Source organism: Littorina saxatilis, linkage group LG2, assembly GCF_037325665.1.
Source record: "Littorina saxatilis isolate snail1 linkage group LG2, US_GU_Lsax_2.0, whole genome shotgun sequence".
NCBI lineage: Eukaryota > Metazoa > Mollusca > Gastropoda > Littorinimorpha > Littorinidae > Littorina > Littorina saxatilis.
In genome coordinates this window covers 15,625,634-15,638,074 of record NC_090246.1, presented here as the reverse complement: position 1 = coordinate 15,638,074, position 12,441 = coordinate 15,625,634, and the positions used below count along the sequence as shown (strand labels likewise).

At 42.9% G+C, this 12,441-nt stretch overlaps 1 protein-coding gene across 1 annotated transcript in view; it reads left to right on the top strand.

Moving 5' to 3' along the window:
* Positions 1-3,459: 3,459 nt before the first annotated feature.
* Positions 3,460-12,441, top strand: part of LOC138952123 (sodium-coupled monocarboxylate transporter 2-like) — a gene marked incomplete in the record, with an annotated part of 49,145 nt that continues 40,163 nt past the window's right edge. The window contains 4 exon segments of the mRNA XM_070323720.1: positions 3,460-3,613; positions 8,568-8,762; positions 9,647-9,838; positions 12,297-12,362. Coding sequence (XP_070179821.1) covers positions 8,598-8,762; positions 9,647-9,838; positions 12,297-12,362 — 423 coding nt within the window.

Below are 12,441 nucleotides of genomic sequence, written 5' to 3'. Positions count from 1 at the left end.
CCCCATTCCCATCACCACCACCACCACCATACCCCCTCCAGACTTCTCGCCAGGTTGTCAAGTTTTAGAGGTCATGTCTCGAGGACATGCGTAAACTTTGAAAAAATGTCTGCGCCGTCAAATTAGGGATACCTTAATTGGCAAGAAAAAAAATAAAAAGATATTTCAGACCTGCCCCCGTGCATGGAAAGATGACCCAAATAAAACTGGGGGATCAGTGAGTAAACACGTGCTATAGTGTTATATTGAGAAGACCCTCTCTCAAAGGCTTTCCTTACTCTTTGCTTTATTGAAGGAAACTTTACTTATCTCTAAGAGCAGCATAACTCTGAAAAACAAGTTTGCCTCTCTGTCTCAGATTTAGTCAGGTTTTTACCTGGGATAAGATCATCCTTCCACTTTGTTACATACTACAAATCAAAGGCCTGGTAGCTCTCTGTGAACAGTGGAGGGGGGGGGGATTAATGAATCAATTTCATAAAAACCACTTTAGTGGTGTTTGTTTTTTTATCATTAAAGAAATTTGTTCGCTAAAAAATCCAACTTACCACAGCAAGCCGCCAGTGTGCTGATGGTTTGTATGTGAACAAATGGAAGATCGATGGTCTTATTCCATGGGAAAGCTTGGCAAGATCTGAGACGTCGAGCCAAATTGTTTTCACGAGAAGAAGTGTACCTATAAATTGAGAAGACCTACTGTCAAAGGGTTTCCTTCCCCTTGGTTTTTTTTTAAAGGAAAGTACGTGTCTCTAGGAGCAGATTAGTTTAAACTGCGATCGGATGGATGGTAGTTTGGTTGTTTGGTTGCATGGTGTTTGTTGTTTGTGAAAAAAAATACACTGAATCCAATACCAGAGAGGGATTCTGAAAGGATTCAATAACCGGTAATGACAACCTGTCCAATAGAAGCAGAAAAAGAATTATGAAAGGCTGAACGAACAAAAATCAAAAGACAGACAGACAAGGAATACAGCTTAAAGAAACCGTTGTATTGGCTGACCGCGCATCACACGCACACACACACACACACACACACACACACACACACACACACACACACACACACACACACACACACACACACACCACCACCACCACCACCACCACCACCACCACCATCTATAGCAACAAAAACAACAACAACAACAACAACGAAATTAACATTAACAACAAGAACACCAGAGAAAGAGGGATACGGATGCTAGAGAGAGAGAGAGAAATAGCATCAACGCCCAAGCCAAGGCTTTGCACAGCATGTGTAAGGTAAATAACTCATGGTCTGTCGGAATGTGGATCTGTGTCACCGGATAACTCCCCTTTATGTGTCCCACAGGGATCTGTTTTAGGCCCATTATTGTTCTCCATTTATGTCAATGATTTACCACTTTGCATACGTAATAACTGTGAGTTGTTTGCAGATGACACTACTATTCATTCTAGTCACCATTCCATAAATTATTTATCAAAAACTCTCCAAGAAAGCATTGATGCACTCCTGAATTGGTCAGAGTTAAACCATATGTTTCTTAACCATACAAAAACAAAATTTATGCTCATAACCACAAGACAGAAACGACAAAATCTATTATCGAGCATTCCACCTCTTTATATTAAAAATCAAGTATTGGAAGAAGTGTCTCACCATAAAGTCCTTGGTGTAAAGATTGATAATAATTTATCATGGCATGATCACATTTATTACATCTGTAAGATTGCTTCCCAAAAAATATATTATCAGTTATCAAAAATAAAACACTTCTTGAATCTCCACACGCGAAAGATTTTTTTTTACAATCACATCTTGTCAAGACAAATAGTGATTATGCATCCACTGTATGGGATTGTGTAAGTGCTAATGTTTTGAAACCTTTAGTCTTCACAGAAGAGCAGTTAAGCTTATTATGCTGAAAAATCACACTCCTTCAGAATCTGATTATAAAAATTTGCAAGTATTACCATTTCAAAAAGATTAATGTATAATAAAGGTGTTATAATGCATAAAGTGATGTCAGGATATGCACCGGAGACATTACGTGATAATTTTATTTTGAACTACAACAGACTAAAAATCATAACACCGACTCCACGTATTGACCTTTTCAAATCAAGCCTTCTTTATTCAGGTGCGGTCCTATTTTTCTTAAGCATAAAACAAACACAGACAGCTTAAAAAAAATTATATGTCGCACATAATGCAACTAAACATGTGCTGAATGGTTCAATTCATTTAAAATGTATGTGCATGTTAAACAAAATTATAATAATAATTATGCAGATCTAAATTAAGTTATGTTAAAAATTGACACTTTTTATCATTGGAAATTGTACTTAGAATGCAGTATGACAATTTATTTTTAAATTTGTATCTATATATACAGTTATAATGTATTAAGTTTGATGTGATAGTTCTTTGATTATATTGTTTTCTGTTCTTGTTGACCCTATATTAGGACGAGGGCTGGATGTAAAAAAGCAATATTCTTGCTTATCTATTACCCTCGATAATAAAGATTGTGTCTTGTCTTGTCTTGTCTTGTCTTGTCTTGTCTTGTCTCTCTCTCTCTCTCTCTCTCTCTCTCTCTCTCTCTCTCTCTCTCTCTCTCTCTCTCTCTCTCTCTCTCTCTCTCTCTCTCTCTCTGTGGAGGTCAGGGCCGGACCAAATGAGTTGTAAGGGGGGGGGGGGGGGGGGTTCCTCCTTTTTTTGGGGGGGGGGGGCAAATCAGCGAAAAAAAACCAAAAAAAACCCCACTCAAAGCAAGGTACATGCTTTTTCCAGGGGTGGGGTTCCGGAACCCCTGGTACCCCCCCCCCCCCCCGGGTCCGGCCCTGGAGGTGTGTGTGTGTGTGTGTGTGTGTTGGTGTGTGAATGATTGTGCGCATGTTTTGTGTGTGTGTGTGTGTGTGTGTGTGTGTGTGTGTGTGTGTGTGTGTGTGTGTGTGTGCATGTGCTTGCCTTTGTGTGCGTGCGTGCGTGTGTGTGTGTGAGAGAGAGAGAGAATGAGTGAGAGTCGGAGAGAGAGAGTGAAAGAGAAGTACGTATTCTGTCATGTTAAATATGTACGGGTCAGTTGGCCTTAACAATAAACTTTCTGAGTTTGTTAGGGGAGGGGGGGGGAGGGGGGGTCAAGTTAAGGGAGCGAAGCGACCTGGACTATGAGCGAAGCGACCGAGATTCTTAGTGGAGTCTGGGGGCATGCTCCCCCAAAATTGTATTGTCCAAAGAAGCCAAACGGGGCGATCTGAGCTTACAAATTGCTCAATTTGCTTCTTTTTTTTCTCCCCCTTTTTTGGGGAAAGCAATTGTTTATGTTACCATTTTCTGGCATACAAATAGCACAATAAAAGTGCACCTCCACCTTTCCAGTGCACGAGTACTATAATGCTATGTGACACATAATGTAACATGATGTTGTCACTCTCAGACGTGACGTCATTCTGGATACCTCGTCATGTTCCATATATGCCAGTTGTGCATGCACTTTTTACGACAGACTATTAGAGGCTTTTCTGAGCAAAATGCACTTCCTTGCCTGTTGCAGTTTTTTTTCTTTGCATCAAATAGCATTATTGTGCAAGGCTTACTGATCGATACCAGATCCTTCTTTTTGATAAGGTGAGTGACAGATCGAATCTTGAGAAACCTCGATGTAGACCGAACATCCGGGAAAAACTTCGTCAGCAATCGTGTGGGTAAACCTGTGGAACAATCATTGTTACAATGTACAAGACAGGTAAGTTGTTGGAAAGTTTGTTATTGACAACACAATACGTTACATTCACAGATGTTTCGACCCAGCGATCTTTTCCGTGCACAGACAGAGAAAAATACCTATCTGGCAAAAAGTTCAGCAAAAAAGACATAGGCCCTATCATGGCAAACAATACCTGTGAATGTTACGAATTGTGTTGTCAATAACAAACGTTCCAACAACTTACCTTTCTTGTGTTTTAATTCTGAATTTTGGAACGTTGGCAGTCTCTTTGTTTTTGGATTTGTGGAACAATGTGCTAGACTCAGTGGTCACTGCTCCCACAGTCAACAGCCTCAAGAGTAGACTGGACGCACACGGGCACAATCTACCCTCTGAATATGATCCAGATTGCCAGATCGTGTTAAAGGGAGGGGGAGGGGGGGTTCTCCGCCGCGCATTGCCTCCTTTTTGTGTATTTGATTTTTATCTACTTTGGAACGGAGATCGTGTATAGAACAGAGATAGTGTATAGAACAGAGATCGTGTTTAGAACAGAGATCGTGTATAGAACAGAGATCGTGTATAGAACAGAGATCGTGTACAGAACAGAGACCGTGTATAGAACAGAGATCGTGTATAGAACAGAGATCGTGTATAGAACAGAGACCGTGTATAGAACAGAGATCGTGTATAGAACAGAGATCGTGTATATATCAGAGATCGTGTATAGAACAGAGATCGTGTATAGAACAGAGATCGTGTATAGAACAGAGATCGTGTATAGAACAGAGATCGTGTATAGAACAGAGATCGTGTATAGAACAGAGATCGTGTATAGAACAGAGATCGTGTATAGAACAGAGATCGTGTATAGAACAGAGATCGTGTATAGAACAGAGACCGTGTATAGAACAGAGATCGTGTATAGAACAGAGATCGTGTATAGAACAGAGATCGTGTATAGAACAGAGATCGTGTATAGAACAGAGATCGTGTATAGAACAGAGATCGTGTATAGAACAGAGATCGTGTATAGAACAGAGATCGTGTATAGAACAGAGATCGTGTATAGAACAGAGATCGTGTATAGAACAGAGATCGTGTACACGTGCAAGCATGTCACAGTAAAGTGCGCGCGCGGGGGCATGTGTGTGTGTGTGTGTGTGTGTGTGTGTGTGTGTGTGTGTGTGTGTGTGTGTGTGTGTGTGTGTGTGTGTGTGTACAAAAGATTAATAAGAGAGAGAGAGAGAGAGAGAGAGAGAGAGAGAGAGAGAGAGAGAGAGAAAACAAGAAAGTAAGAGAGAGAGAGAGAGAGAGAGAGAGAGAGAGAGAGAGATAACAACAAGAACAAGAGCAAATATTTAATTGTCTAAGGCCTCAGCCCCTTACAACAGTGGTTAAAATAACAGCAATAGTATCTGCACAGTTATAAATTATAGTCACGCACAACATTCAACAAATACATTAAAACCCATGTCACTGGTGACATGTCACTGAGCCTGATTGATAAGCGTTCGTCTCTTCTGTAATATACTGTTCAAAAAAAGAAACGCATAGTTGCTACTTGCCAAATTTGTTTTATTTTTCGAAAAAATTAACAGAAAATCCAATATTTAGATTATTTGTTTGAAAGTTGGTATGGACACAGTTGAATGCACACACAGTTCATTTGCATCTTCAAATCAATCAGTCAATCAATACGATTGGGTGCCGAGGCTGTCAAGTCAGTAGGGGGTGTGACTGCCTTGAGCAGCAACAACTGCCCGGCACCTTCTGGGCATGGACTGGATCAGATGCCGGATATCTTGCTGTGGGATGGTGTCCCACTCCTCCTGAAGTGCCTGCAATAGATCGCGGTGATTTCCCGGCGCTTCTTCTCGCCTGCGCACACGTCTGTCCAATTCATCCCAGAGGTGTTCTATCGGGTTCATGTCTGGCGACATGGATGGCCAGGGAAGCACCTGGACATGGTGGTCGGTGAGGAACTGGGTGGTGAGTCGTGCTGTGTGCGGGCGAGCGTTGTCCTGCTGGAATATGGCATCCTGGTCAGCCAGAAGAGGAAGGGCGTGTGGGCGCAGAATTTCCTCCACGTATCGCTGGGCAGTTATGCGCCCTTGGACGTGCACCAGGGTGCTCCTTCCAGCGGTATTGATCGCCCCTCACACCATGACGCCTCCACCACCATGAACGGGTGCCTCATCCACACAGTTGGGCGCGTAACGTTCGTTTACTCTCCGGTAGACCCTCCTCCGACCATCATGTCGCTGGAGCAGGAAGTAGGACTCGTCGCTGAACCACACGTGTCTCCAGTGATTCCGGACGGTCCAGCGAAGGTGCTGGTTGCCCCACTGCACTCGGTTCTGGCGATGGCGGCGGGTGAGGACAGCTCCTCTGTGAGGTCTGCGAGCTCTCAAACCAGCTTCATGCAGGCGGTTCCGCACGGTCTGGTCCGATAATCGGTGTGGCCCGGGGAGAGCCTGGACAGAAGATGAGGCCGACAGGAAACGATTCCGGAGGTGGCGGAGCCGTATGAAGCGGTCGTGAGCAGCAGTTGTCGCCCTTGGTCTTCCCGCTCGTGGCAAGTCAGCAACGGAGCCAGTGGCTTGAAACCTGACCCACAGTCTACTGATGGTGCTCTGGGACACGTGGAAGTGCCTGGCGATTGCACTTTGACTTTGGCCTGCTTGTAAACGACCCAATGCAATTTGGCGGTCTTCTCTGCTCAATCGGGCCATCTTTCGTCGCTGAATTGTCGTCTGATTTCTTTGTGGCGAACAATCCGCTTTTATGGGTTTTGGAAGACATGGTGAGAGCTCAATATTCCCCGAGTTTCACCAGATTACACTGAAGCATGACGAGTGGTCATGCCAAATGAGCAATTTTGACATTGTAGCCACTGATAACGCATGCGTCACGTGCAGAGCTCACTTGTGGCAATGGACGAAAGGTCGACGACCAGATAAACATTTTCTGCAGTTTGGTGGATATCCTTGTAGCCATATAACTAAATTAATCAACTATTACAAGCTATGCGTTTCTTTTTTTGAACAGTATATGAAGAACACAAATCTGCTGAAGCTGTTCATCACACTATCTTCATTACTGCCACAGAAATACACAAGTTGTTGTTGCAGCGTCTTAGAGTTCGAGATTTTCAAATACTTTGCTCGCAGGCCTTGATAAAAAGGGACATAAAAATACAACATGGTGTTAATCTTCTTTATCAGCTGTACAGAGAGGACAGTTTCTTGTCGTTTGGTTTGGTGTGGTTTGGTGTGGTTTTAGCTGCTACGGTGGCCGAATGGTCAAGTCGTTTACCTGACAAGCCACTTAGTCCAGAGAGAGAGAGAGAGAGAGAGAGAGGGGGGGGGAGAGAGAGAGGCGAGAGAGAGAGAGGCTAGAGAGAAGGCTGCAGAGTGTCTGTAGGATTGAATAAAATAGTTGTGCTTTCGACAAATTAGCATAGGAAACATGTTAGTTCTCAAAAGATAGAGATATCGATACGTAGTTCAATTTAGGCGCAGTGAAAATAACCTGCGTACCTTGTGTCAATAAAACTAGGAGTCGATGGCACTACTTGTTTTCTTAGTTTTTGTTGTTGTCAAGAACGTTTCAAAACTAGTGCGAATGACACGTAGTGCAAATGAGAGGTAGTGAATACGAGAGGCACCCTTTCATGAAGCACGCTGTGGGAAGCTTTGGCACTGAATGTTCAGTACAAAGACTTCCAGAAGTCTCAACGAAGTCAACTTCGGGCTCGGTTATAATGAGAAACCACACCGACTAAAAACAAAAACAAGACGTCTCTTGTTGACCCTCTCATCGAAAGTGAAATCGTTGACGTCAAAACCAAACCAAGATACAGAAGACGTCAAGAAATATACGTGACCCTCCACCACGGAATGAGTCGCATGTCACCTTTGCATGATGTTCATATTTTTACATTTTCCTAAAGAGTTTGTTATGCTCTATCCAGTGGCGAAAACCGTTTTAGAAAAGAGCGAAAACTTTTCGAGTTATAAGCCTGTGACTAAGGTGACCCTCACACTGTTACCAGCCACCCCCCGGACTTATATTAAGCCTAGCGCAGAACCGCGCGAGGTGACATGCGACTCATTCCGTGGTGGAGGGTCACATATATACGATACATCTCGGTATCGTATATATTTCTTGACAGTTTTTGAAACAACAGATTTGAAGCTTACATATTTCTACGGTTTGATGTCCAAGACTCTGGTTGACCGTCGTCAAATGTCAAGGTCTCGGCGGGGTCTAGTAGTGAGTACTAGTACGGGTCATTAAATGGAAAATTGTTAAATTTCGTAGAGTTCCTTGAAGTCCAACGTTGAAACTTTACACACTTCGGGGTTTGATGGCTTTTGGGTAAAACACAAGTCTAGTTGACTGTTATCAAATGTCAGGGTCACAGCGCGGCTAAGTTTGGGTCATAAAATGGAACATTATTATTATCTCCAACGTTTTTTGCAGCTGCAGAGTTGAAAATGTATATACCACAAGGATTGGATGCCCTCCAGATAACGACTCAAATCCGATGATTAATTCTCAACTCATTTCAAGGTCACACTGGGGTCAAGTTTGCGTCGTACATTAAACAGAAATACTATCATCCTTTTCTTCCTTTATCTCCGCAAATGCACGGCCTTCCATGCTTTGACGACCTGTAAACATCTGCCTGATTGACCCTGGACTAATTTCAAAGTCGCAATGGGGTCGAGTTTGGATCGATTACAATCAAGTTATAATTTCCTTGAACGTCTAAGATTATTTGAGCAGACAATACGTCTCTGATTCATGCACATATAAAACTTATTACGAAGGTGAGTCGTATTAACATTCGCTTTTCTTCTTCTTCAGCTTAGGCGGTCAGCAGCAGCAGGACTCACCATGCCGAGTATAGAGAAAGGCAAGATCAACATCTTCCACATCGCGGACTATGTGATGTTCGTTCTCATCCTCCTCGTCTCAGCCACCATCGGTTTCTACTTCGCCTGGACCGACCGCAAGAAACAGACCATCAAGGAGTACATGCTGGCTGGGGGGAACATGCAGGTCATCATAATAATAATGTTCATCATCAGCATCATCGTCATCATCATCAGCATCATCGTCTTTCGTCGTCATCTTCATCATCATCAGCAGCAGCAGCAGCATGGTCTTTCGTCATCATCATCACCATCATCATCATCATCATCATCATCATCATCATCATCATCATCATCATCATAATCATCATCGCAATCATAAGGATGTTAATATTGCAGCATGGGGCAACCACTTTTGTGGTAAAAGTGTTGTTGTTTGTTCCAATATCAACTAGTTTTGAAGTTAACATTACTACAATGAACCTTGTATGACTCACCTGAACAATCAGTTTTAGTTTCAGACGATACCAGTCCCTTGTTTCTCGTGACCATGATAACATTAAATTTTCTTCGTGTCTCTCGTGGCCATGGTAAAATTTCTTCGTGTATTTGAGACGATGCCAGTTTATCGTGGCCATGGTACCATTTCTTCATGTATTTCAGACGATGCCGGTGTCTCTCGTGGCCATGCATGTATTTCAGATAATGCCAGTGTCCCCATCTCTCGTGGCCATGGTACCATTTCTAATTGTATTTCGGACGATGCCAGTGTCTCTCGTTACCATTGGAATATCTCTTCATGTATTTCAGACGATGCCAGAGGCTCTGTCTCTCGTGGCCATGGTACCATTTCTTCATGTATTTCAGACGATGCCAGTGACTCTCGTGGCCATGGTACCATTTCTTCATGTATTTCAGACGATGCCAGTGTCTCTCGTGGCCATGGTGACATTTCTTCATGTATTTCAGACGATGCCAGTGTCTCTCGTGGCCATGGTGACATTTCTTCATGTATTTCAGACGATGCCAGTGTCTCTTGTGGCCATGGTAACATTTCTTCATGTATTTCAGATGATGCCAGTGGCTCTGTCTCTCTTGGCCAGTTTCATGTCGGCCATTACGTTGCTAGGGACGCCTGTGGAGATGTACCTTTACAACACGGTGTACGTGTGGATAGGCGTTGCCTACATCTTCGTCATGGGGGCGGCTGCCCACATCTACATCCCCGTCTTCTACAGATTGCACATCACCAGCAGTTTTGAGGTCAGCTTGCTTTTTGAGTCACTTGAGAAAAAGTGACTCTATGTAATCGGTCAGTGTTAGTCTGTCCGGCCGGCCGTCCGGCCGGCCGTCCGTAGACACCACCTTAACGTTGGACTTTTCTCGGAAACTATCAAAGCGATCGGGCTCATATTTTGTTTAGTCGTGACCTCCAATGACCTCTACACTTTAACGATGGTTTCGTTGACCTTTGACCTTTTTCAAGGTCACAGGTCAGCGTCAAAGAAAAAATTAGACATTTTATATCTTTGACAAAGTTCATCGGATGTGATTGAAACTTTGTAGGATTATTCTTTACATCAAAGTATTTACATCTGTAGCCTTTTACGAACGTTATCAGAAAAACAAGGGAGATAACTAGCCTTTTCTGTTCGGCAACACACAACTTAACGTTGGGCTTTTCTCGGAAACTATAAAAGTGACCGGGCTCAAATTTTATGTGAACGTGACTCATTGTGTTGTGAATAGCAATTTCTTCCTGTCCATCTGATGCCTCATATAATATTCAGAACTGCGAAAGTGACTCGATCGAGCGTTTGCTCTTCTTGTTAAGAGGATACTAGTGTACTTAAATCCCTCGTGAGATTCATTACACATTGTGTGCACACGTTCCTCTAAGCAATATGTACAAATCTGCAGAAAAAAAGGTGGGATTATAATTTATACTTATTAACTTTTATTTTTACAATTTTTTTTTTATCTGGGCATGGTCAAATAAGATTTTGTGGAAAACACTGTAATTTTGAACGTGATCCTAACTGACATTTTTAGCTTTAGATGTGATAAATATGTGATAGGGTGGAGTGGAAGGGGGAAATAGGCCAGGAAGCATAAATGAGACGCCAAGACAGAGGTTGCGATAACGTGACTTTTAATTAGCGTACACTAGAAATCACACCGGGTACTGTCCTAGCCCACGCTATCATTCTGAGGCTCACGCGCGCACCCGTTCAAACAATCAACCAATAAGAAACCAGCCTCCCTACACACCTAAAATTAGCTACAACACACAATAATCCTAGCGGGAGACACAACTTGGGTCAGGGGAAGATAATAGACAGGGAGTAAAAGAGAGGGACAACAGTACGTGAAATTGCCACATGGCTACAAATAAAACATTATTTTGTGAAGATAAATGAATGCAAAGTATCACTATATCATAATACGTTACTTACCAATGTGCATGCAGCAACTCATGTTTGTCGAGGGCGTACACAAAAAAGTATCACTAATTTAGTGATAGAAACGGTATAACACAAAAATACCGAGTCAGATCATTACCAAATTTGAACACAGCTAAGTGCAATTTATAAAGTTACAATACCTAAAAAAAAAAATAATAAAAACAAATAAGGTGTTTTCGCATCGCTTATTCCACAATAATCCCCGACCAAACCCCACCCCCATGTTTTGACTGACAAAAAAAACAAGAGGCGAAGCCTTCAAGGCTCACGTAAGAAATCGACAAACAGTAACACAAACTCAATCACTCCGTCACACATACACACACACACACACACACACACACACAGTAAGCACAGGTGACACTGTGCAAGAAAGCGAGACACTAGATCTAGATCTGTCTGTCTGCATGTAGCCTACTTACAGACACGACTGCCAAATAGTCTCGGCCCGCTCAAAATAACAATGACCGAGACATTCCTTCGCGTGACGTCTAACCCTCTTACGCCATGTGACGTCTTCAAATGACGAAATGTTAAAGTTTCTACCACAGACATACACACGCACGCACGCACGCACGCACGCACATACGCACATACGCACGCACAGACAGACAAAGTTACGATCGCATAGGCTACACTTCGTGAGCCAAAAATCATTTGTGGGCCCGCCCAGTAGGTCAGTTGGTAGAGCACTGGACTTGTAATACATGGGTATGAATCCAGGGGAAGGGGTGGAGGTCGTATTTACTTTCTGTACTCAGAGACGGTACCCGTGTCCCACCCCCATGTCACCGCTGTTGTATTCAATTCTGCCAGAAGTTCTGATTACGGATTATAGCAAAACACACACACACAACTTGGTTGCGCTAATCATGTTGCTGCTAGCTTTCAACTGGAAGGAACTGACCCAAATTCCCAAGAATGAAACATTAAAGTTGTGAAAATGAAAACAAGACGCGTTATCAAAAACAATCGTATCTTATTCTTAATCATTTTCTGCATCCAAAAACACATAGATATGTTATGTTAGGATTACAAACAAGCTCAGAAATGTCAAACAAATAAGAAAGAAAAGCGCGCTTTCAAACACTACTGCGCTATACTGCCTTGTCACTTCAAGCGATCAGCAGGCCGGCGCGGTACGCTTTTTAGAAGAATGTGTCAGCGGTTCCTCTGGCGCAGGGTATCGGCAAAGCTATTGTCTTGGTAAAAAAAAATCCAATTTGTCAGATCGGTTCATTATCTTTGTTTTGCAGTATCTTTCCCTGCGGTTTGGGAAGGGCATTCGGACGATAATGGCAATCGTCTACATCTTCCAGATGGTATAAAACAAAACAATGTTTAATATCGACTGTCTGGCTGGCTGTCGGTTTGTCTGCGTGCGTCAGTGTGTCTGTGTTT